This window comes from Equus quagga, chromosome 11 (genome assembly GCF_021613505.1).
Source record: "Equus quagga isolate Etosha38 chromosome 11, UCLA_HA_Equagga_1.0, whole genome shotgun sequence".
NCBI lineage: Eukaryota > Metazoa > Chordata > Mammalia > Perissodactyla > Equidae > Equus > Equus quagga.
Genome location: NC_060277.1, coordinates 110691442 through 110717096, shown reverse-complemented (window position 1 = coordinate 110717096; position 25655 = coordinate 110691442). Strand labels below are relative to the sequence as shown.

At 41.8% G+C, this 25655-nt stretch overlaps 1 protein-coding gene across 2 annotated transcripts in view; it reads left to right on the top strand.

Annotated features, from left to right (window-relative positions):
* The window catches only part of PRPSAP1 (phosphoribosyl pyrophosphate synthetase associated protein 1), a 39519-nt gene that overhangs the window by 6235 nt on the left and 7629 nt on the right, over nucleotides 1–25655 (top strand). The window contains exons 3-7 of one of the 2 annotated variants that reach the window (XM_046676685.1): nucleotides 342–408; nucleotides 7755–7927; nucleotides 9240–9355; nucleotides 9795–9850; nucleotides 10412–10557. In XM_046676685.1, the coding sequence (XP_046532641.1) occupies nucleotides 342–408; nucleotides 7755–7927; nucleotides 9240–9355; nucleotides 9795–9850; nucleotides 10412–10557 (558 nt within the window). Of the gene's footprint in view, nucleotides 1–341; nucleotides 409–3655; nucleotides 3785–7754; nucleotides 7928–9239; nucleotides 9356–9794; nucleotides 9851–10411; nucleotides 10558–25655 lie in introns of those variants that run through there. The other variant, XM_046676686.1, reaches the window with a different exon arrangement.

The following is a 25655-nucleotide window of genomic DNA, read 5'->3' as shown; positions in this document are numbered from 1 at the left end:
GTTGAAAGAATAATAAGGATGTTAACCTTTGGCTTCTTTATTTGCTGTAAGACTTTTGCCCAAGCGTCTTGTCTCTATTTTGGTGATGGATTTTCTTTTGGACCCTGAGATTGTATGTAGACATATTTGTCACTTTTGCCTTCTAGTCTATTTTTGGCTTATTTTCCCCGTAGCTTGACTATGTTTTATACATGTACATGTCGTTCTGGGATCTATTAAGAATTATTTGGGTGACTAAGTGATGCGTTGGTTTAGATTCATCTTTACTGCCTCCAAATGCTGACTAGTTATTGCATCGTGAAGTGCTTTTCTTAAAACTATAGAACGTTTTTGTTTTTCAGAAACAAGAGTTGAAATAAAAGAATCTGTTCGTGGCCAAGATATTTTCATTATACAGACAATACCCAGGTAAGAGTCAGCACTGCTTTATGTATCCATTTTCTTCTCAAAATCTTAGTGAAATAATTCATTATCTTATGTGAACAATGGTGCAGTTTTCTTTAAATTATAAATGTGTTTGCGTGTTAAACTAAGTGCTTCCCAAAGTACAGTGATGGTCTTGGAATTCCTGCCCTGTTTATCACATTGTACTGTTGTCTGTTTACTTGATCATCTTCTCCAGGCTTTAAACTCCTCAAGGGCAAAATAGCTTACCTCCGTCTGCACTGAACCTGGGCCAGCGTCTGTCTGTTCAACTCTGCTGGAGAGCTTTTTGTTGTTAAATGCATTGCGTAGCTGCTACTCTTTCATCCCCGTCAAGACAGTTTTCTGCACTGCATTTTGTTTTGCGCAGGGGTCCGTGTCTAGCCTGTCTCGTTGCAGCTGTCATTCTGGCTGCTCTTTCCCTTCGGGCCGGAGCGCTGACCCGGGGGAATCCTAGCCCACCTGAGTAGGAGGTTCAATGTGGGATTACCTCCTCGCCCCCTGTCACAGAGAATGAGGTGGTTAGACTATGGGTGCCTTTGAAAAATCCAGGCCTTCGTTTCTGGATCCATTTGGATTCCTGAGACCATGTTAGTAATAGGAATGGCACTGAGCGCCAGCCGTTTGCGAGTACTTCATATGTACAATTTTTAATCCTAAAGACAAATCCTACATGGCACCTATTCTGAGCCTCAGCGAGATTGTGATTAACAATAAGAAATAGATATTTGGTCTTCCTCCCTTTCCTGGCACAGAGCTCCTAAGACCTTTGGAATTTCTTAAATGATAAGAGCAATAAAGTTGTCTTATTGTTCACAACAAGCCCCTTCCAACCACACCTGAGTTTATGTTGATGAGGTGATTTTTGGAAGGCCCCTAGATAACCAGGGCATGGGGGTTGGTTGCCAGGGGGAAGCAACCAGGTGATTAGAGGGTTGGAACTTTCAGCCCCACCCTCCCGAGGGTTGGGGATGGGTCTCTCATTAGCCACCGTAATAATGCTGCAGTGGACTGTCGCATTGCTCGTGTTCGGGGTATATCTGAAGGAAGATTCCAAGAAATGGAATTGCTGGGTGCAAGGACCCATGCATTTGTAGTACTGGTGGCTGGGCTGCACTGATAGACATTTGTAATATTTGTAGTATTGATAGATACTTCTGCCTTGCCCTCCGTTGGAGATATACTAATAATTACGTCTCCTCCAGCAATTTTGGTCTTGTATTTTGCCTCCTGGTGATGGGAATCTTTTTGCCCAGTGCTTTTGTTGGACACTGCATCTTAGAAATGAAGGGAAGACTTGAGAGGCTTGCCCAGGAGTAAAAGGCATGTAATAAGGGAGCTTTGACACTCATGGCTGCTCCCTGGCCTTCTGTGCTTATCCTGGTTTTTGTTGGTAGTGAGTAGTGAGGTTGCATTGTCGACACTTCCCCATCCCCAATTCTTGAGTTCCTTAGGGCATGGGAGAGAGCTGCAGGTGACCCTAGGTCCTTGGCTTGGCCACCTGAGAGTACTAAGAGCAGTTTACTAGTTTATCAAGGGGTGGAGAAGAGTAGAAGCGTGGCCTTTGTTACCACAGATAGGCCAGTTTTGACATTGATCCTCCAGGAAATACAGGGGCCTAAGTTCAAAGGCAGTATTGGTTAGTAAAGTCTTTTAACTGAATTTATGATAGCAAAAGAATGTGTATCGTGTAAAGAATTGTTTATCTTTAATAAATCTTGGTGTTGATTTGCAAGTCTACATCTTAACCTGGAATTTGAGCTCTGACTTGAGCTCTTCTCTAGGAAAAGCATTCACTTAGTACGATCAGTCGGGTGCCAGCACTCGAGCAGCTGTGCTCTTGGTTCCTGTGTTCTGTTACATGTATTTAGGATCATCCCTGAGTTGGGGGAGGAACTAACAGGTCTGACCTCCTCACATCAGAGACCCTGTTTTCTTGGATGGTCATGGATGACATTGTGACTGAGGGGTTGGTGCGCTGCCTCCCCTGCCGTTCGTAGACCCCTGAAGCACGTTGTTGGAGAGCCAGGATGTTGATCACTTTTTCATTTTCGTGATGAGTTGGGATTGTGGCGGCTTTGATGCCTTGTGTGAAAGTATAGTCTTTTTTGATAAATTCCTTAATCATAGGGTTGACTAGTAAGACTGAATGTTTTTATAGCACACTTTCCTGAGGCAGCTGAGTATTCTTTTCCCTTTACTTTTATTATGATTTTCGGAAGCAGGGAAGAGCTGTAATAACAGTACTAGCCAACTTGGCAGTGGCTGGTATGTGAAGTGTGTGAAGCTGAAGGGCTTCAGGTGGGCTGTCTCATCCAGTCGTGCCCCCACCCTCAGCGTCATCCCTCTGTGTGTTCTCTGAACACACATTTCCATATTCGGGTTTGCATGTGCATGTGTGTGTTCACGCGTGCCAGGGAGAGAGACAGCTGTGTCCCTAATTTTCTCTGTTGTGACGCGTCTCCCTCCGTATCCCCATTGGAAAACAAGCTCAATGAGGGTGGAGTTCTCTGATTCAAACAGCATCCGGCCTGGAGGAGGCACTTGGTGATTCTTCGTTTAATGAATAGTGGGTTTTGACCTTCCGTGTTGCTAACGTTTGTAGTCCCTCAAATCCTTGTGGAGTGAATTAATGAATACTACGCGATCTTTGTGCCTTGCTGTCCTCACAGGATAACTGTGGTTCCCCTCTGCTGCTCTTAGGCCTCAGTGAGCCCCTAATACTTGATATTTCCTTCCCCACTGGGTCTCACCTGGAACTGCACAGACTTTTGGGATTCCTGTCTGTTCAAAGAAATTCCTGGTTTTAGCTCTGACTTCCCTTAATATGTCATAAGCAGTGTAAGTTCAGTCTACTGGCATGGCAGAGTAACGTGCACTGTTAATAGGGCTGTCCTCTTGTGATCTCGAAACAGCGTGTTGTTAGTCTCTTTTGTGGTAAGAAGTTGCATTTTATATAATTCTCCATTTCGATATCTTGTGGTAACCAAGAATGTTCAGTATAAATATTGAATACATGCAATCTGGAGTGACACTGTGGGCGGTGAGAGAGGCTAACCTTTACCAACGAAGGATCACCTGTGTGAATGTTTTCCAGGGAAAGGACAGAATAAACAGAGAAACGAGTTGGTTAATGGCTAACTAGGAAACGTGCGGGTTTTTCACTTGTACTTCGGGTATTAGAGAATTTGGCCAGAGGAGGAGGTAGGGAGCAGTCCGCGGAGTTGCAGTGGAGAGAGTGAATGACCATGACGGTAACTTTACATGCGTGTCTCCCCACGTGGAAAGGCCCCTTTCTCTGTGACGAAGCAGCCCAGGCATACATGGTGCTTTGGAAAGCCAGACCGCTGTCCTGGGGACGGTGAGGTTCCCTCGTGTGTACCTGTGTGGAGATTTAGTAGCCACATTTCTCTTCCCGATGGTTCAGTTTAGTGTTACCAAAGCAAAAGTATCCTCACCAGGCAGTTCCTGTATCTCTTAGGATGTTGGGGATGGGAGAGGAAAATTTGCAGAAGGGACAAAGAGAGTGTGTGTGTTGTGTGGATGTGTGTGTGTATCCCATACAAAAAAGCTACTGGCTTCGCCACATTGAACTAGTGTTTTTACTGCTCAACAACTAAAGAACACAGAGAATGTAGTTTTCTGGTATTATCTGCTATAAATAGTTATATAGATGAAGGAGTATATCTTACGGACTGTCCTATTGTAGAGGAAGAGGGGATCTTACCTCCAGCAGTAAGGTTGATTTTAGACAAACAGCCCGCAGCTTGGACATTCGCGTGAGCTCAGTCGCCTCCAGAGCCAGCATCCCGAGATGCAGCGTGTTCCCTCTTGTGGTGCTGTGTCTTTCAGAATGGCTTTGGAGCTCTTCTGGAACCACTTTGAGAACCTGTGGGGTATTGCTTTTGACTCCTTCCAGTAATAGTACAGTTTTGGTTGTTGAAGATGGAGTGAGTTTTTGGGAAGGGCAACAAGCCGTTCTGAATGAAGTGATTGTGTTGCGTAATTGAAAGGTGTGCTCCTCAGGGAGCTGCCACGTGTACTGAGCAATGGAACTGTGTAAAGTAGATATGAAGCTTACACAGCGTTTTTTGAAGGACAGTTTTCATGTTTATGTTAAAACTTGTACGTTGCTGTAACATAAGAAGACTCGTTAAAAGAACATTTCCAGCTTATTTGCTGCAGGGGATTAATTGTTGGAGGTGGCGGTGGAGTCCCTCCTGCCCCATTGCCGTGTTCTCATGATTTCCATCTATGGTCTTGGTCTGTCTTTGCAGTCTTGGACAGTTTAATTGATGTATATAGACCATGTCTATATCCTCACCTCACGCTCGTTCTTGCCTATTGAAAATGATAGAACAGTAAGGGCTGAGTTTAATATAGAATGTGATTATCTTAGAGAAAAGAAAAATAGTCAGTTGGTAAACAATTCACATTGTCCTACTTAGGTACAAAGACGACAAGAACTAGCGCGGATGTACTCGGAACGGTCTTAGGGAACAGATAAACAAAGCAGAGGCTGCCAACCAACTTTTCTTCACTCTCTTAGCCTGCAGAGGAACTGCCTGGTGTCCAGTTTGTCCAGTGTCCGTCAGCAAATGGGGAAAGCCAGTGTGACAAAGGCCCTTTTGTTGCCTTCCTGAGCAATAAGGGGTAGGTGTGGGAGGCTTTCCTTAGCCTTGTGCTGGAGGATGTTGAATTCCTTGGCACAGGTCCTTAGGAAGAGGAAAAAGTGAAAAATAAAAACCTCATGGGAGAAATTAGTAATTAATGGAAGGAAAGGTATTCTGAAATCAACGTTCCTCCAGAATCGTTCATCTCGTTAGATGAACATCTTACTATCTGGGCCTCCCTTGTGGTGCGCTGTCCAAACCTCCCTGTATCATATGGTTGTGTGTTATAAATGCTCTCACAGAGCCAGCTAAAAATCTGCCACCTGGACAGATAGTCTTTCAGAATCCATTAAATTGATTTCATCTCTAAACATATTGTTGGCATTGGGATCTGGTGTAAAAAAAACACAGCTAGTGGAGCTTTTGTAATGCCACACAGTGTGACATAAGCAGGTTAAGAAAGCCCTAATTTTATTTCTGACCTTGACAAGCAGTCTCTACAAGAAGAAGGGCTTTTGCCGTAGTGAGTATGATATATGGTGCGTATAGCGCCTATGGTGTTTCGTCTAGGCCTCAACTCCTAAGTTACATTCTGTCCTCCGAGTAGTGTGCAGGCTTCCAGCGTAACGTTCAGAGCCCACAAGGCATCAGTTTAGACGATCGGATGCGGGCACAGCAGCTCTCCTGTCTGTGTACTAAAGTACAAAAGACTTTGGGAAGGGGGGCGTTCTTCCGTGAGTTTCATGTGCCCCTTCTTGGGACGAATGATTGCCGCAAGAGTGGTCCGGTGTGGGCCTCTGGCATTCTCCTAAGATGTGGTCAGCCTTGTTTGCTGTTTTATCTCCCCCACCTGACACAGTGCCTGACTCAGGTTGCTCAGTAAATATTTGTTGTATGAATGATCTAAAATTGACCAAGAATTATGAATTCTCAGATACTTTGAAAGTGTTTGGTAAGTGTTTTGTCCCGATTATACCAAAAGGTTGTGTGTCCTCTGACCTTTTGATGCCGGACTTTGGACATTATTAATTTGGGAGTATGAGGGAGAAAAATGTTCCAGTTTGTTTCAGGGGAAGGAAATGATAACTGGGAAAAATGTAGCCTATCAGCCATCCCAAAGGAATGTCTTAGTTGTCTTAGAGTGAGCCCTGAATCCATTATACCTACCCTGGGAGACATGTTTTCATGACAGAACCCTGAAATAGTTAATGAAAAATCCAGATTACAAAGGTGAGGTTAGAAGTTCCACCAGTGGAATGCGAAAGTGGAAATCATTGTCAGAGTAGAAAGATGCCTTTGCGATTGCTCACTCCCAGGTGCACTGAGGATGGATTCCCTTAGAGAGAGATGGAGACATAAAGTGGAAGAGACTGGGAGGAAATAGCCTGCGTCTCCTTCAAGCGAGAAAGCATCTCGTGATGAGTATTTCATTTAACAACTTGCTCAGCCAGCGTTTATTAAGTCTCTACTGTGTTGATGGCAGGCTTTCCATTTGCTGTAAATGAGGGCAGCATTGCTGCTGCGTATCAGATAATTCAAGAACTGACACCAAAGACCCTGCCCCTCACGTGGGTGGGAACTAAGACATGGGAAATGATCCCCTCTCTCTGTGGAAGGCAAGAGAGACACTTCTGACCCAAAAGAGGGGGATGCTTGAGGACACTTGGATAATCCAAAGAGGAGTAGGAGGAGGCTAGAGAGATGTTGAGCATTGGAAAAGCATCTGGAAGGATTTCAAGCCTTTTTTTTTTTTTTTTCAAAGATTGGCACCTGGGCTAACAACTGTTGCCAATCTTTTTTTTTTTTTCCCCTGCTTTATCTCCCCAAACCCCCCTGCACACAGTTGTATATCTTAGTTGCATGTCCTTCTAGTTGTGGGATGTGGGACGCTGCCTCAACGTGGCCTGCCGAGCGGTGCCATGTCCGCGCCCAGGATCCGAACCCTGGGCCGCCACAGCGGAGCGTGCGAACTTAACCACTCGGCCACGGAGCCAGCCCCTCAAGCCATTTTTTAAGGGCAGAGCCCACCTTAGGCTTGATCAGCCTTGGCAAAGGGTATCAATCCACATTCATTAAAATTGGAAATAGCCTTTCCTTTGAATATCTTTCAGATTCGTATTTCCCTCTTTGTCTATCTGGGTAATCTTTGTTAGAAATCTGTCTATCTCAAGGAAAGAAGGGATGGAGGGGATTTTTGAAAACAAGTTCCGAGACTTCCCATCCTCCGTGTTATTATCCTCCACCCTTGAAAGAAACAGTAGACCCCATCCTTTCTGGTAACGGCAGCTCAAGAGAAGGGAGCGGGTTCCCTTGGCATTTGCAGGAAAACAGTGTGCTAGCATGCTGGACTGCGTCTACGATCCCTGGTATGGTACAGGCAGACGTTGGTTAACGCTGGTCACCAGCAGCTTACATCTGCTTCACATGCCATTCCAGTGATTGTGTCGCTCGCTGACAGAAGATCTGGGCAGAGGTGAGAGTGGATAACTGCTGTGGTTTTAAATAACCACTGATGAAAGTCAGAGCTTACATGGCTGAAAAGAAGAGTTCATAAGCTTTCCCCTGTATGTATGAAGTGCCATCATAAGCTAATGTTGATGATAAAATACCTGTGTAGCACCCATCTTGGCAGCCCACATTAAATTGCTGAAGTTGAGATCTTTTCTAGGGGTTAATAAGTGAAACTGATCTAAAAATAGAAATTTTCAACTGTTTCAGAGATGTGAATACAGCTGTGATGGAGTTACTGATCATGGCTTACGCTCTGAAGACTGCCTGCGCCAGGAATATTATCGGAGTCATCCCTTATTTCCCCTACAGCAAGCAAAGCAAGATGAGGAAGAGGGGTTCCATTGTGTGCAAGCTCCTAGCTTCGATGCTGGCGAAAGCAGGTGGGTGCGGACAGGGCCCCTGGGCGTCCAGCGCTGTCCTTTAGGACTCTTACCTTCTCGAGATTAGTCCATACCTCAGACAGCTAATTTGGGACCTATTTTCTCTAAGCGTTGTTCATTAATTACTTGTTCCTTATTTCTTTTTGCATAGTTCTGGTCAGGGTTATGTGAGCTTAGGTAGAAATTCATATCTTTTTCTTTTCCCTTTGTCTTACTTGAGGACGAATCGTCTGCTTCACTGTTTTCTACTCTTCTCTCATCTTGGACTTTTCATCAATCTGTCACTTCTTTTCCATTTCATCTTGTCATCGTTAAAATTTTGGCTGGTGAACTTGGCATTCATATGTGACCTTTTGAGCTTCTGGTCTAAATTTATGTATTTGCCTTAGTTAGCTAAGTTCTATTTATGTATATAGTATTAAAACTGGATTTTTCTTTTACTACTTCTTCAGCTTACATATTCTTTTTTTCTCCCTGATTCTCTTTCTGTCTAGCAGCTCATTTTCAAATTGCTTTTATTCTGTTTTTGTAGCAGTGACATACTTTCTGGCCTATGAATCATATATATTTGAGTCCTCAGAAACATATTTGAATTCCATTCTCTCTAAAAACGTATAATGTTTTTGAAAGGAGCAAGTAATACTGGTTCTTTGCTCTGGAAGTTTTGCGCTGACCTTTGTCCATTTGCAGTGTATTTATATATGTACTTTTTTGTTGTTTAGCACTGTTGATTATAAGAGTATGTCTTCATTGGTTTTCTATAAGAACTCTACTTGACCTGTTCTTTTCTCACATATAGAAATTGTTCCAGACTCTTCAGTATCTTTGTGTTATATGAATTTCTTTTCTTCTAATGTGTATATTACTTTGCTTTTGCTTTCTTATTCCTTCTGCCTTAGCCACAGTCCTTTGGCGTTTCTTCCTAGATTCTTTAATAAGGCCTTGCTATTTTTTACATCTATTATTTCTTCAGTATTTATTAATTCCATATTTATGTTTGTGCTTCTTCCTGATTTTTCTTTTCTCAATTTTCAGGACCAAGCTAATAATTACGGTAGAGGAGAGCACTTTTTTCTCAGCTTTGGCTCTTTGTCCATGTGGAAGGTTATAGGCTGCTTTACAGTAGGCTTGACATGTTCTTTAGCTCATTCAGTTTTGTTAAGGTCACAGATGAAGTTATAACTAGTGTGCTTGCTCACGGTACCCCGCCTGCGGTCCTCTGTTAGGAAACGAGCTGGGCGTCTAGTTTGTATCCACTGTAGCCGTTAACTTGTAGGGGTGAACTTTGTAATTTTTTGTTTTAAAATTTCAGGTTTAACTCACATTATCACTATGGATCTTCATCAAAAGGAAATACAAGGCTTTTTCAGCTTTCCCGTGGACAACCTTAGAGCCTCACCTTTCCTGCTTCAGTATATCCAGGAAGAAGTGAGGAGCCACCAGCAAACTCCCCATTGTCCTCAAAAGAGACCCCATGTAGTTTTCCTCTGGGACCAGATTTCAATACTGAAGGCACATCAGAGGGTCTTTCCCTTAAGTCTTACTGCCTGAGGCAGCCAGAGAGGGCCACCACTTAGGCACGGAGGGACATATTTTTTAAAGACATTAAAAATGGATTTCCTTCTAAGTATCTTTAGCAGTTTACTTATGTTATCTAAAATGAACATTTTAAGAATTATTTTTTATATTCTTGATGTAACAGACTTTTGCAATGATGTTAATTGATAAATGTTAAAAAATTTAAAGTGTGTAAATGAAATTCTAGCATATTTGATTGCTAGTATAAGAGGAAAAAATGTAATACCAGCATCTGAGTGTTATTTTTTGATAACTTTTCTGTATTTTCTTATTTATCCTTCAAATCTAGATTCCAAATTATAGAAATGCAGTCATTGTAGCTAAGTCTCCTGATGCTGCAAAAAGGTAAACATGCCAGACATTTATCACATCCCAGTGGGCGTTTCTGAAGTCAAAATGAGCTGTTTTGGAATCCAGGGTCTGTCATAACACGGCCTGTAAAAGCTCATTGGCTCGAGCATTCCCCCATGTCACTGTCACATCCTGCACCTCCAGTCTCCAAACAACACGAGTGTTTCTCTGAGTTACTCAGTTTTCCTTTGGGAGAAAGGGAAGTTCTTCCTTCAGTTTCTCAGGAAAAGGAAAACTGTGAGGCTGTGAGCACTTCAAAGGCAATGGTTTTTAAGAGACTTTTTTGAACAAAGTTCTCCTGAAGATGAATGTTAGAATATTGGACAAAGGGTAAAACCAGAATTACCTAGAATCAGATACCAGCCCACATCTCAACTCATGTGCCTCTGGAGGCATTTACATTCTTGCCTGGGCCTCCCATTCTCACTTGTATAAATAACTCCTAAGTGTGTCCCTGAAAGGTTGAAGGATGTTTCCATTTTATGGTTGACAAAGTGATGAGCGCTTGGGTCTTCTGCCTATGAATTTCGCCGTTTCCCTTTGTCTTTCTCTTAGGGCCCAGTCGTATGCTGAGAGACTGCGTCTGGGCTTAGCTGTAATCCACGGAGAAGCTCAGTGTACAGAGCTCGACATGGATGATGGTCGTCATTCTCCCCCAATGGTCAAAAATGCCACTGTCCACCCTGGCCTGGAATTGCCATGTAAGATTAGCTCTGTGTTTTAATTTTGGTAAAATTTGTAAATTGAAGAAAGTTTTGAATAGTCTGAATGCCTAGGAGTTAATACCTATGTGGATGTATGCTGTCTTGTTATTTTTAATAATTGAACGGTATTGCATTGATTTCCCCTTTTGTAAAAGGAGATTGTGTTGCCTGCATTTGCAGACTATGTAAGGACAATCGTGCTAATCTGGGTAGCACTTAGCATTCAGAGAGTGTGAAATAATTTTAGCTTTTTTCAAAAAGTTGTATGTGTAATGGTGTGAAATCTTAAGCTTTTGTATTTTGGTAAGATGAGTGATCATAGAGCAGGCTTTTGTGATCAGGTCACTTTTAGCACTTGTTTTAGTAATATAGCCTTTGACCTGATACCTGACTAACTTGTCATTAATCCAACACTGTGAAGGCTGTTTACTTCTATGGACTTTTGAGTGGCAATAACCTACCTTCTATACTGGAAAATGTATAATGCTTTTTAGAGGAAGGAGATGATTTCTTTTAAAAATCTGTATCTATTTTCCATGTGTCAGAAATGTACAGAGATTAATAGGGTAGAAAGATATTAGAATGGTTACACCTCAAACAGATTATTTCATTTTTTTCCCCCTTTTTGAGGAATGTTAGCCCTGAGCTAACATCTGCTGCCAGTTATCTTCTTTTTTTTTTTAATTAAGGTTATAAAAGTTAACATCCTTGTGAAATTACAGTTGTACATCATTATTAGTCATGTTGTAGGTACACCACTTCACCCCTAGTGCCCTCCCCCCACCCCCCTTTCCCCTGGCAACCACCAATCAGTTCTCTTTGTCCATGTGTTAACTACCACCTATGAGTGGAGTCATACAGAGTTCGTCTTTCTCTGTCTGGCTTATTTCACTCAACATAATACTCTCAAGGTCTATCCATGTTGTTGTGAATGGGACAACTTTGTCCTTTTTTATGGCTGAGTAGTATTCCATTGTATATATATACCACAACTTCTTTATCCAATCATCAGTTGCTGGGCACTTAGGTTGGTTCCATGTCTCGGCTATTGTAAATAATGCTGCAATGAAGATAGGGGTGCATGGAACTTCTGGAATTGCTGATTTCAGGTTCTTAGGATATATACCCAGTAGTGGGATGGCTGGGTCATAAGGTATTTCTATTCTTAACTTTTTGAGGAATCTCCATACTGTTTTCCATAGTGGCTGCACCAGTTTGCATTCCCACCAACAGTGTATGAGGGTTCCCTTTTCTCAACAGCCTCTCCAACATTTGTCACTCTTGGTTTTGGATATTTTTGCCATTCTGACAGGTGTAAGGTGATATCTTAGTGTAGTTTTGATTTGCATTTCCCTGATGATTAGTGATGATGAGCATCTTTTCATGTGTCTATTGGCCATCTGTATATCTTCTTTGGAGAAATGTCTGTTCATGTCCCCTGCCCATTTTGTAATTGGGTTATTTGATTTTTTATTGTTGAGTCTTGTGAGTTCTTTGTATATTATGGAGATTAACCCTTTGTCGGATAAATAACTTGTGAATATTTTTTCCCAATTAGTGGGCTGTTTTTTTGTTTCAATCCTGTTTTCCCTTGACTTGAAGAAGCTCTTTAGCTTGATGAAGTCCCATTTGTTTATTCTTTCTATTGTTTCCCTCATGTGAGGGGTTATGGTGTCCAAAAAGATTCTTTTGAAGCTGATGTCAAAGAGTGTGCTGCCGATATTCTCTTCTAGAAGACTTATTCTTTCAGGCCTAATCTTTAGGTCTTTGATCCATTTTGAGTTTATTGTAGTAAATGATGAAAAAGAATGGTTGATTTTCATTCTTTTACCTGTGGCTGTCCAGTTTTCCCAGCACCATTTGTTGAAGACTTTCTTTCCTCCATTGTAGGCCCTCAGCTCCTTTGTCAAAGATTAGCTGTCCGTAGATGTGTGGTTTTATTTCTGGGCTTTCAATTCTGTTTCATTGATCTGTGCATCTGTTTTTGTACCAGTACCATGCTGTTTTGGTTACTGTGGCTTTGTAGTGTGTTTTGAAGTCAGAGATTGTGATGCCTCCAGCTTTGTTCTTCTTTCTCAGGATTGCTTTAGCAATTCGGGGTCTTTTGTTGCCCCATATGAATTTTTGGATTCTTTGTTCAATTTCTGTAAAGAATGACGTTGGAATTCTGATTGGGATAGCGTTGAATCTGTAGATTGCTTTAGGTAGTATGGACATTTTAACTATGTTTATTCTTCCAATCCGTGTGCATGGAATGTCTTTCCATCTCTTTATGTCGTAGTCGATTTCTTTCAAGAAGGTCTTGTAGTTTTCGTTGTATAGATCGTTCACTTCCTTGGTTAAATTTATCCCAAGGTATTTTATTCTTTTTGTTGCGATCGTGAATGGGATTGAGTTCTTGAGATCTTTTTCTGTTAGTTCATTGTTAGCATATAGAAATGCTACTGATTTATGTATGTTGATTTTATACCCTGCAACTTTGCTGTAGTTGTTGATTGTTTCTAATAGTTTTTCTATGGATTCTTTGGGGTTTTCTACATATAAGATCATGTCATCTGCAAACAGCGAGAGTTTTACTTCTTCGTTGCCTATTTTTTTTTTTTTTAAAGATTTTATTTTTTCTTTTTTCCCCCAAAGCCCCCCAGTACATGGTTGTATATTCTTCATTGTGGGTCCTTCTAGTTGTGGCATGTGGGTCGCCGCCTCAGCGTGGTTTGATGAGCAGTGCCATGTCCGCGCCCAGGATTCGAACCAACGAAACACTGGGCCGCCTGCAGCGGAGCGCGCGAACTTAACCACTCGGCCACGGGGCCAGCCCCCTTCGTTGCCTATTTGGATTCCTTTTATTTCTTTTTCCTGCCAAATAGCTCTGGCCAACACCTCCAGTACTGTGTTGAATAAGAGTGGTGAAAGTGGGCACCCTTGTCTTGTTCCTGTTCTGAGAGGGATGGGTTTCGTTTTTGTCCGTTGGGTATGATGTTGGCTGTGAGTTTGTCATATATGGCCTTTATTATGTTGAGGTACTTTCCTTCTATACCTATTTTATTGAGGGTTTTTATCATAAATGGATGTTGGATCTTGTCGAATGCTTTCTCTGCATCTATTGAGATGATCATGTGGTTTTTGTTTCTCATATTGTTAATGTAGTGAATCACGTTGATTGACTTGCGGATGTTGAACCATCCCTGTGTCCCTGGTATAAATCCCACTTGATCATGGTGTATAATCTTTTTGATATATTGCTGTATTCGATTTGCCAAAATTTTGTTGAGGATTTTTGCATCTATGTTCATCAGTGATATTGGCCTGTAGTTTTCCTTCTTTGTGTTGTCCTTGTCAAGTTTGGGCATCAGGGTGATGTTGGCTTCATAGAATGTATTAGGAAGTGCTCTATCTGCCTCTATTTTCTGGAATAGTTTGAGAAGGATAGGTATTAAATCTTCTTTGAATGTTTGGTAGAATTCTCCAGAGAAGCCGTCTGGTCCTGGACTCTTATTTTTGGGGAGGTTTTTGATTACTGTTTCTATTTCTTTACTTGTGATTGGTCTATTCAGATTCTCTATTTCTTCCTGATTCAGTTTGGGTAGGTTGTATGAGGCTAGGAATTTATCCATTTCTTCTAGGTTGTTCAATTTGTTGGCATATAGTTTTTCATAGTATTCTCTTATGATCCTTTGTATTTCTTCGGTATCTGTTGTGATTTCTCCTCTCTTGCTTCTAATTTTATTTATTTGAGCCTTCTCTCTTTTTTTTTAGTGAGTCTGGCTAAAGGTTTGTCGATTTTGTTAATTTTTTCGAAGAACCAACTCTTTGTTTCATTGATCCTTTCTACTGTCTTTTTTGTTTCAATATCATTTATTTCTGCTCTAATTCTTATTATTTCCCTCCTTCTACTGACTTTGGGCTTTGTTTGTTCTTCTTTTTCTAATTCCGTTAGGTGTCATTTGAGGTTGTTTATGTAAGATTTTTCTTCCTTATTGAGGTGAGCCTGTATTGCAATGAATTTCCCTCTTAGGACTGCCTTTGCTGCGTCCCAAATAATTTGGTACGGTGTGTTTTCATTTTCATTTGTCTCCCGATAATATTTGATTTCTTCTTTAATTTCTTCAATAATCCATTGTTTGTTCAGTAGCATGTTGTTTAGTCTCCACATTTTTGGCCCTTTCCCAGCTTTATTCTTGTAGTTGATTTCTAGTTTCATAGCATTGTGATCAGAAAAGATGCTTGATATTATTTCAACCCTCTTGAACTTATTGATGCTTGCTTTGTTTCCCAAGATATGGTCTATCTTTGAGAATGTTCCATGCCCGCTTGAGAAGAATGTGTAACCTACTGTTTTTGGATGAAGTGTCCTATATATATCTCTTAGGTCCATCTGATCTAATTTTTCATTTAATTCTATAATTTCCTTGTTGATTTTCTGTCTGGATGATCTGTCCATTGGTGTTAATGGGGTGTTGAGGTCCCCTACTATCATTGTATTGCTGTTGATGTCTCCTTTTAGTTTTGTTAATAGTTTCTTTACGAATTTTGGTGCTCCTGTGTTAGGTGCGTATATATTTATAACTGTTATGTCATCTTGGTGGAGCGTCACTTTTATCATTATATACTGCCCCTCTTTGTCTTTCTTTATCTGTTTTGCTTTGAAGTCTACTTTGTCTGATATAAGTATGGCAACACCTGCTTTCTTTTGTTCATTATTGGCTTGGAGTATTGTCTTGCATCCCTTCACTCTGAGTCTGTGTTTGTCTTTGGGGCTGAGGTGTGTTTCCTGGAGGCAGAATATTGTTGGATCTTGTTCTTTGATCCATCCTGCCACTCTGTGCCTTTTGATTGGAGAGTTCTATCCATTCACGTTTAGTGTGATTATTGAAACATGGGGGCCTACTGTTGCAATTTTATCACTTGTTTTCCGGTTCTTTTGCATTTTGTCCTGATGGAGAGCTGTTACTTTGTATTATTGTCCTTCTGCTTATCTCCTTTGTTCTGGATTTTGTAACCCCTTTCCTTTTTTTGATTTTTCAGGAATGAGTTTCTTCCTGAGCGATTCTTGAAGAGGAGGTTTTGTGGTGATGAACTCACTTAACTTTTGTTTATCTGGGAAAGTTTTTATTTCTCCTTCGTATTTGAAGGATATTTTCGCTGGGTAGAGTATCCTTGGCTGCAGGTTTTTGTCCTTCAGAGTTTTGAATATTTCATTCCAATCTCTTCTAGCCTGTAAGGTCTCTCCTGAGAAATCTGCTGATAGCCTTATGGGGTTTCCTTTGTAAGTTATTTTCTTCTGCCTGGCTGCCCTTAGTATTTTCTCTTTGTCATTGACTTTTGCTAGTTTCACTACAATATGTCTTCGGGTTGGTCTTCTTGCGTTAATAAAGTTTGGAGATCTATTGGCTTCTGTGACGTGAAGTTCCATCTCTCTTCCCAAGTTTGGAAAGTTCTCAGCTATTATTTCTTTGAACAGGCCTTCTGCCCCCTTCTTCTCTTCTCCCTCTGGTATACCTATAATCCTTATGTTGCATCTCCTAATTGAGTCGGATAATTCTCGGAGAGTTTCTTCATTTCTTTTTAGTCTTAATTCTCTCTCCTCCTCTGCCTGCAGCATTTCTATCCTCCAAATTGCTAATTCTGTCCTCCATATTATTGACCGTACTGTTCAGAGAGTCCAGATTTTTCTTAATCTCCTCCATTGTGTTCTTCATCTCCAGTATTTCTAATTGGTTCTTCTTTATAGTGTCAAGCTCTTTTGTGACATAACTCCTGAACTCATTGAGTTGTCTATCTGAATTCTCTTTTAGGTTGTTGAGTTTTTTAATAATGGCAGTTTTGAAATCATCGTCATTTAGGTTATAGATTTCATTGTCTTTGGGATTGTTTTCTGGGGGCTTATCATTTTCCTTCTGTTGTGGAGATTTAATATATTTTTTCATACTGCTTGATGGCGTGTATTTGTGCCTCTGCCTAGAGATAGAGTTTACTCGCTGCTTCCACTTGTTGCGACTGGTGTGTGAGGAGGGGACACCTGTTTAGACTGCCCCAACCAGGAACCCTGTCAGCTGTTACTGACTGGGCCTGGACCCCTCCTTGTAGTCACAATGGTCCTGTGGGGTCCCTCGTCGGTTGTGGGGGCAATTGCAAGGGGGCCTCAGGCTGCTGGTGCCTACTGCTGCAGCCCACCTAGACGTGCTCCCTCCTTGTGGTCTGCAGCAGTGTTGTGGGCTTTCCCATCAGCCAGGAGCAGGATCACCTGTAATCTCCGATTTGTCCCTAACAGAGCCCACCAGATTACACTTGTCCACTATAGGTCCCACCAGAGCTATGGGTATCTTCTGCAGTCTGTCATTAGCTCACCTGTGCTGCTTTTGCCCCAGGGCCTTCCTGCCTTGCGATTGCCAGTCGGGACCTCTCCACTAGTGCTGTGCAAAGGCTTTCGCTGAGGCTGCTGTAAGAACCTGGAGATCCCCCCTGGGCTACGTAGCCATTTCACCAGAGCTCTACTCTGCCCCACTTCACTCTCACGGGATCTCTGGGAGCCCCTTGCCTCGTCTGGGACACGGCCAGAGTCCGTGGGCCTGGTGGTGGCTTGTAAGTTGCTGCCTTGTGGGGAATTCTGCTCTAGGGAACTTCCTGGTGTTCTGAATGCTGGGCGGGGCCTCCCTGCCAATGGTGAGCAGAGGCCCTCCCTGCTGGGGGGATGCAGGACCCTGGAGCGACCCCCCGGGCCACAGAGCGGGGTGTTGGAGCTCCACCCAGTCCCCAAGCGCATCCACGGGAAGTCCCGGCACCCCCTGCACCGACCCGTGTGACGGAGACTGTGAGCCCAGAGGCAGCTTGCGGCCTGGAACTGCCCAGGGGGATCCGCCCACCAGGAGCTTCCCTTTGTCCTAGATTCTGGGCCTGGCCTCCCTGCTAATGGCTAGCAGAGGCTTTCCCTGCCGGGGAGATGCGGAACCCCGGAGCCTTCCCCCGCGCCACAGAGCCAGGCACTGGAGCTCCAACCGTGTCCCCAAGCACGTCTACGCAAAGTCCGGGTGCCCCCTGCACCGAGCCATGCGCCAGAGACCGTGAGCCCAGCGGCAGCTTGCAGTCTGGAGCTGCCCTGGGGGATCCGCCCACCGGGAGCTTCCCTTTGTCCTGGATTCTGGGTATGGCCTCCCTGCTAATGGCGAGCAGAGGCTTTCCCTGCTGGGGAGGTGCGGGACCTCAAAGCCTTCCCCCGTGCCGCAGAGCCAGGCACTGGAGCTCCAGCCGTGTCCCCAAGCACATCTACGGGAAGTCCGGGCACCCCCTGCACTGAGCTGTGCACTGGAGACCGTGAGCTCAGTGGCAGCTTGCAGTCTGGTGCCGTGCCGGGCCCGCCAGGAGCTTCTCTTTGTTCTGGCTTCTGGGAGGAGCCTCCCTGCTAATGGCGAGCGGAGGCCTTCCCTGCCAGTGGGTGCGGGACCCTGGGGATTTCCCCCAGGCTTAGGTATGATCGCGGGGGGCTTGGGTAGGGGTGTTGTCACCTGTTTCCACCATTGCTCTGCTGGTGAGTGCACACTCCTGCCCTTGGTGTGTGGCAATGCTATGGGGGAGTCCACTGGAAGAGAGCCTCCTGCAGGAACTAGGCTGTCTGGGGCTCGGGGGTCAGAGAGTTTTCACCATATTTCCACCTCCTCCCGGGGGGAAGTCCGTCCGCCTTCCGATGTGTAGTAGCACGAGACTTTTAGGTGTCTTGAGATGCTATCTGGATATCCTTTGTTAATTGGTGAATGTCCAATTAGTTGTAGATTCGACGGGGGAGAGACAAAGAAGACCTCTCACTCTGCCATCTTGGTCCCGCCCCTATTTTCATTCTGTTCTTTTTTTTGCTGGGGAAGACTGGCCCTGAGCTAACACCCGTGCCCATCTTCCTCTGCTTTATATGTGGGACGCCTGCCACAGCATGGCTTGAAAAACAGTGCATAGGTCCACACCTGGGATCCAAACCGGCGAACTCCGGGCTGCTGAAGCAGAACGTGTGCCACCAGGCCAGCCCCTCAAACAGGTTATTTCAGACAGGCTCCTAAGGTGTAAACATTCTATTTTTTTTCCCCCCAATCCTATAAAATTTCCGTTGTTTTCAACTTTGGAGATTTTTATGTAAGAGAAGCAAGTAATATACTCTTTTTTAATATTAAATTTTTGGTATCACAGCATTTTATTTTTTTTGAGATTTTCATAATTAAAGTTCTTGAATATGCATGCATTCATATATTTCACAACTCAAAAAGTATAAAATTCTTTACAGTGAAAATCTTTCCCACCCACCCACCTCTCCCTCTGCCACGAACTCTTTTCTGCCTCCAGCTGCTCTGACCTGCAGCATGGTTCGTTTCTTTTATATCTATTTAGAGGCTTTACACCTATACCAGCAAATATGTGTTTCTTTTTCTTTCATTTTCACTCAAATATATACACATTGTTCTACCCCTTGCTTTTTTCATTCAATAGCTGCTTTCCTATCAGACCAGACTGATTTCTCAGTCTTTTACAGTTTGACAGTATTGTATTTTATGGATATACCATAATTTCTGTAATCAGTCCCCATTGATGAAGATGTGGACTTTTTCTGGTCTTTGGCTGTGAAAACAGCCCCAGTCTCAGCGAGCGCCGGTTGAGCCCTCAGTATGTGCTGTTCTAAGCCCTTGGCAGATCTTGAACCTGCTAGAGGTCGGTCCTCACACTGCCCCGCGTGCAGGTGCTCTCGTTAGCCTTCATCCTGCCGGCGAGGACTCGAGCCACGTCGCCAGGAGCCCCTGGAGCTGGGATTGGAAGGAAGCAGCTGACTCCAGAATCCATACTTCTTGTTTTGTTTTTTTAGCTTTTTATTTTGAACTAACTGCAGACTTAGAGAAAAGCTGAAAGAATAATAAAGAATTCCTCTCTACTCTTCACTCAGAGTCCTCAAATTTAACCTTTACATACATATTATTTTTCTCTGAACCATTTGAGAGTGAGTTGCAGATATAATGCCCCTTTATTCCTAAATACTTCAGTATATACTTCTTAAAAACAGAGACTCTTACGTAACCACAGTATAATTACCACACTCAGGAAACTAACGTCATTACGGTGCTGTTATCTAATCTGCAGACCTTATTCAAGTTTTACCAGTTGTCCCACCAATGTCCTTTAGAGGAAGGGAAAAAGTTTTCTTCTGGCCCAGGACCACACATTGCACTCAGTTGTCGTTTCTCTTTAGTCTGATTTAATCTGGAATGGCTCGTCTGTTCTTTGTTTCTTAGGACCTTGATACTTTTAAAGAGTATAGGCTAGTTATTTTGTAAAATATTCTTTAATTGAGGCTTGTGTGTTTCCTCGTGTTAGGTTAAATCACTCATCACTGTGATTGTTGTCAAATGGTGATTTTTCTAATTCCCCTTCTTCCATATTCATTCCTTCTTTTATATCAGTATGGATTTGTAGAATCTTATTTTATTCAGTGTGTTATAATCCTTTGCTGCTGTTTATTTTAATGCTCCAACTGCCTCAGACTTGGCCAGAGAGAACTGCTTCAAGCTGCCTCCTGTGTTCTTTTGACATGTCCCTCTCCTTTTTTGATACCTCCTTGCTTTCTGGGATAACTAGATGTCCCATGTTCATCTTGTGCTTTCTTTGCCCTGGAGTCAGCCATTTCTCCAGTTCCTTTAGTGGAAAGTGGCATTTAGAAACCAAGGTCTGGGCTTCAGAGTACACTCTCAGCTACCACACGTTACTCCCTGTGACTCACCTTCACTCAGGTTCTTTCGTAAGTGACTGAGTGTGTTTACAGGATAAAGACCCAGGAATAATGTCATTGTATCAGAGGTTATTTTGATAGATACTGCCAGATTATCACAGTATTTTTATATGGTGAGATTCTCTGTTCTGAGACTGTTGCTTTGTTGCTTATGATTGTAACAGTGTTTTCCCCTTGCAGTAGTCTTGCAAATCATGTAAAACTTGCAAAGTAATGCCTTCCTTCATAAACATGTTGATGTGTTTACATTACACCTTTTACAGTTGCTGTCAGATCATTTTCTATGATTTCCTTTTATAGATTTAGCCAAGAGAGTTCTGAAAAAATGTTATTTCTTGTATGTGTGATTGTACCTTCCAAATTAAATATGCTTTATATTTATATTTCAGTTATGCTTCTAGTATGTTTTGATAGTTTATTTAATAGTAATGAAGATGAATATATTCGAAAGGTAGGACGAGACCCAAGGAAAGCAAATGTTCACCCTTGGTGTCTTTGCATTTTTTAGAAAGGTGAACTATTTTTTCTTTCTGCAACCCATTCTTTTAGAGCAATAGTTCTCAACCAAGGGCGATTTTGCCCTCCAGAGGAGGGATATTTGGCAATGTCTGGAGACATTTCTGGTGTCTCAACCAGGCGGGAGGTAGGGTGCTACTGGCATCTAGTGAGTAGAAGCCAGAGATGCTGCTGACCATGCTGACAGTGTCACAAACGACTGTCCAGTCCTGCATGTCAGTAGTGCCAAGGCTGAGGAGCCCTTTTTTTTAGAGTAATTTATTAAAAGTGAAGTTGTATAAGTGTTTCTGTTTTATAAGGTAGACTTGATACCTCCCTGATGGCGAGGGCGTGTAATGAACCTGAAAGGATCTTACGTCAGTGATTCCACTAAACACTGCTCTGTGTTTGCCACGGTGGCGAACGTTAAGAGTTCGGACTGCAAAAGTGAGAGGAAGTCACCTTTTCTGGCTTGACTTTCCTGCCTTGTTAATTTTACAAGTGAAGATTCACCAGTAAAGTGAAAACAGACATTAGCTCCTCTCAAGCATCTAAGAGTATGTTCTGACTTGTTTGCGTGTCGGTAGGGTTATGAGCTTGAAAATAATTTCAGTTCTAGTTTTACTGGAGACCTTATTTTATTTCCTGCATCTGTCTGTTTTTACTATCAGTCTATGGATAAAATTTGACATTCCATTGAACTAGAAATAGACCAACATCAAAATGGATGAGGAATGCATAGTTCCCCTTTGTTCTTTTTTGCTCTTTATTTTAGGAGAGGAACGTTTGGTTAATTGACGCTGGGGAAGGAGTAAAAGAGTGTGTGTGTGGTTCTAAGGGTGATTGTAAATGCAGCATTATTTTGCTTGGAAAATGCTAATTTTAAGAACAAAAGACAATTTCCTGCTTTATTCATAAGAACATTGGAAATCATTTGATAAATTGACATTTTTACCACAGTAAGGTGATATTGTTTTTAACAGTGCTTTCTGGCCAGGAGTAATGGTGCACAATTAATTAATTCTTAGACTGGATTTTGTTTGACAAATTGGAGAAAGAGAGCAGAATCTTAGACATAGGGTGATGTTAGCACCCTTTATCCTTTACCTACATACATTATTTTATGTTTTATGTTTTGGCAAGCAATTAGAAAATGTGGGGCATTTTTTAGCCTGCAAGGTCTGATCCGTTTCTTTTGACTCTGTCATTAAGTCTGTCTCTGTTTTTGTTTTTCTATTTTATTTTTTATTGAGGTTATGATAGTTTACAACCTGTGAAATTTCAATTGTATGTTGTTGTCAGTCAGTCATATTATAGGTGCACCACTTCACCCTTTGTGCCCACTCCCATCCCCCCTTTCCCCTGGTAAACACTAACCTGTTCTCTTTGTCCATGTGTTTGTCTTCCATATGAGTGAAGTCATACAGAGATTGTCTTTCTTTGTCTGGCTTATTTCGCTTAACGTAATATCCTCAAGATCCATCTATGTTGTTGTGAATGGGACAGTTTTATCCTTTTTTAATGGCTGAGCAGTATTCCATTGTATATATATACACCACATCTGTATCTAATCATCAGTCGATGGGCACTTACGTTCCTTCCACATCTTGGCTATTGTGAACAATACTGCAGTGAACATAGGGGTGCATGGGACTCTTGGAATTGCTGATTTCAGGTTCTTTGGATAGATACCCAGTAGTGGGATGGCTGGGTCATATGGTATTTCTATTTTTAATTTTTTGAGAAACCTTCATACTGTTCTCCGTAGTAGCTGCACCAGTTTGCATTCCCACCAGCAGTGTATGAGGGTTCCTTTTTCTCCACAACCTCTCCAACATTTGTTATTTTTTGTCTTGGTTATTCTAGCCATTCTAACAGGTGTAAGGTGATATGTTAGTGTAGTTTTGATTTGCATTTCCCTGATGATCAGTGATGATGAGCATCTTTTCATGTACTTATTGGCCATCCGTATATCTTTTTGGGAGAAATGTCTCTTCATATCCCCTGCCCATTTTTTTTTTTTTTTTAAAGATTTTATTTTTTCCTTTTTCTCCCCAAAGCCCCCCAGTACATAGTTGTGTATTCTTCGTTGTGGGTTCCTCTAGTTGTGGCATGTGGGATGCTGCCTCAGCGTGGTCTGATGAGCAGTGCCATGTCCGCGCCCAGGATTCCAACCGACGAAACACTGGGCCGCCTGCAGCGGAGCGCGCGAACTTAGCCACTCGGCCACGGGGCCAGCCCCCCCTGCCCATTTTTTGATTGGGCAGTTCGATTTTTTGTTGTTGAGTTGTGTGAGGCCTTTATATATTATGTAGATTAATCCTTTGTCGGATATATGATTTGCAAATATTTTTTCCCAGTTGATGGGTTGTGTTTTTGTTTGAATCCTGTTTTCCTTTGCCTTGTAGAAGCTCTTTAGTCTGATGAAGTCCCTTTGTTTATTCTTTCTATTGTTTCCCGTGACTGAGAAGACATGATGTCCAAAAAGATCCTTTTAAGATTGATGTCAAAGAACATTCTGCCTGTATTTTCTTCCAGAAGTCTTATGGTTTCAGGTCTTACCTTTAAGTCTTTGATCTGTTTTGAGTTTATTTTTGTGACTGGCGTGAAAGAATGGTCTCTTTTCATTCTTTTCCACGTGGCTGTCCAGTTTTCCCAGCACCATTTGTTGAAGAGACTTTGTTTTCTCCGTTGTAAGTTCTCTCCTCCTTTGACAAAGATTAGCCGTCTATAGATGTGCGGTTTTATTTCTGGGCTTTCAATTCTGTTCCATTGATCTGTGTGTCTGTTTTGTATCAGTACCGTGCTGTTTTGATCACTATGGCTTTGTAGCACATTTTGAAGTCAGGGATTGTGATGCCTCCAGCTCTGCTCTTTTTTCTCAGGATTGCTTTAGCAATTCAGGGTCTTTTGTTGCCCCATATGAATTTTAGGATTCTTTGTTCTATTTCTGTGAAGAATGTCATTGGGATTCTGATTGGGATTGCAGTGAATCTGTAGATTGCTTTAGGAAGTATAGACATTTTAACTATGTTTATTCTTCCAATCCATGTGCATGGAATGTCTTTCCATCCCTTTATGTTGTCATCAATTTCTTTCAGGAAAGTCTTGTAGTTTTCATTGTATAGATCTTTCACTTCCTTGGTTAAATTTATTCCAAGATATTTTATTCTTTTTGTTGTGATTGTGCATGGGATTGTGTTCTTGAGTTCTCTGTTAGTTCGTCATTAGAGTATAGAAATGCTACTAATTTATGTAAGTTGATTTTGTACCCTGCAACTTTGCTGTAATTGTTGATTACTTGTAGTAGCTTTCCGAAGATTTTTTAGGATTTTCTATATATAAGATCATGTTGTCTGCAAACAGCAAGAGTTTCACTTCTTCATTGCATATTTGGATTCCTTTTCTTTCTTTTTCCTGCCTAATTGCTCTGGCCAAAACCTCCAGTACTATGTTGAATAAGAGAGGTGAGAGTGGGCATGCTTGTCTTGTTCCTATTCTTAGAGGGATGGCTTTCAGTTTTTCCCCATTGAGTATGATGTTGGCTGGAGTTTGTCATATATGGCCTTTATTATGTTGAGGTACTTTCCTTCTATGCCAATTTTATTGAGAGTTTTTATCATAAACGGAGGTTGGATCTTGTCAGGTGCTTTCTCTGCTTCTATTGAGATGATCATATCGTTTTTGTTCCTTATTTTGTTAATGTGGTGTATCACACTGATTGATTTGTGGATGTTGAACCATGCATGTCCCAGATGTAAATCCCACATTGATCAAGGTGTGTTATGTTTTTAATGTATTGGCTGTATTCAGTTTGCCAATATTTTGTTGAGGATTTTTGCGTCTGGGTTTAACAGTGATGTTGGCCTGTAATTTTCCTTTTTGTGTTGTCCTTGTCTGGTTTTGGGATCAGGGTGATATTGGCTTTGTAGAATGTGTTAGGAAGTGCTCCATCTTCCTCAGTTTTCTGGAACAGTTTGAGAAGGATAGTTGTTAAATCTTCTTTGAATGTTTGGTAGAATTTTCCAGAGAAGCCATCTGGTCCTGGACTTTTATTTTGGGGGAGATTTTTGATTACTGTTTCAATCTCTTTACTTGTGACTGGTCTATTCAGATTCTCTGTTTCTTCCTGATTCAGTTTTGGGAGGTTGTAAGAGTCTAAGAATTTATCCATTTCTTCTAGGTTGTCTAATTTGTTGGCATATAGTTTTTCATAGTATTCTCTTATGATCCTTTGTATTTATGTGGTATCTGTTGGATTTCTTCTCTTTCATTACTGGTTTTATTTATTTGAGCCTTCTCTCTTTTTTTCTTAGTGAGCCTGGCTAAGGGTTTGTCAGCTTTGTTTATTTTCTCAAAGAACCAGCTCTTTGTTTCATTGATCCTTTCTACTGTCTTTTTTGTTTCAATTTCATTTATTTCTGCTCTAATTTTTATTATTTCCCTTCTTCTACTGACTTTGGGCTTTGTTTGTTTTTCTTTTTCTAATTCTGTTAGATATAGTTTGAGATTGCTTATTTGAAACTTTTCTTGTTTATTGAGGTGAGCCTGTATTGCAATGAATTTCCCTCTTAGGACCACTTTTGCTGCATCCCAAATGACTTGGTATGGCACGTTTTCATTTTCATTTGTCTCCGGATAACATTTGATTTCTCCTATGATCCATTGGTCTTTCAGTAGCATGTTGTTTAATCTCCACATTTTTGCCCCTTTCCCGGCTTTATTCTTGTAGTTGATTTCTAGTTTCATAGCATTATGGTCGGAAAAGATGCTTGATATCATTTCAGTTCTCTTAAATTTGTTGAGGCTTGCTTTGTTTCCCAACATATGGTCTATCCTTGAG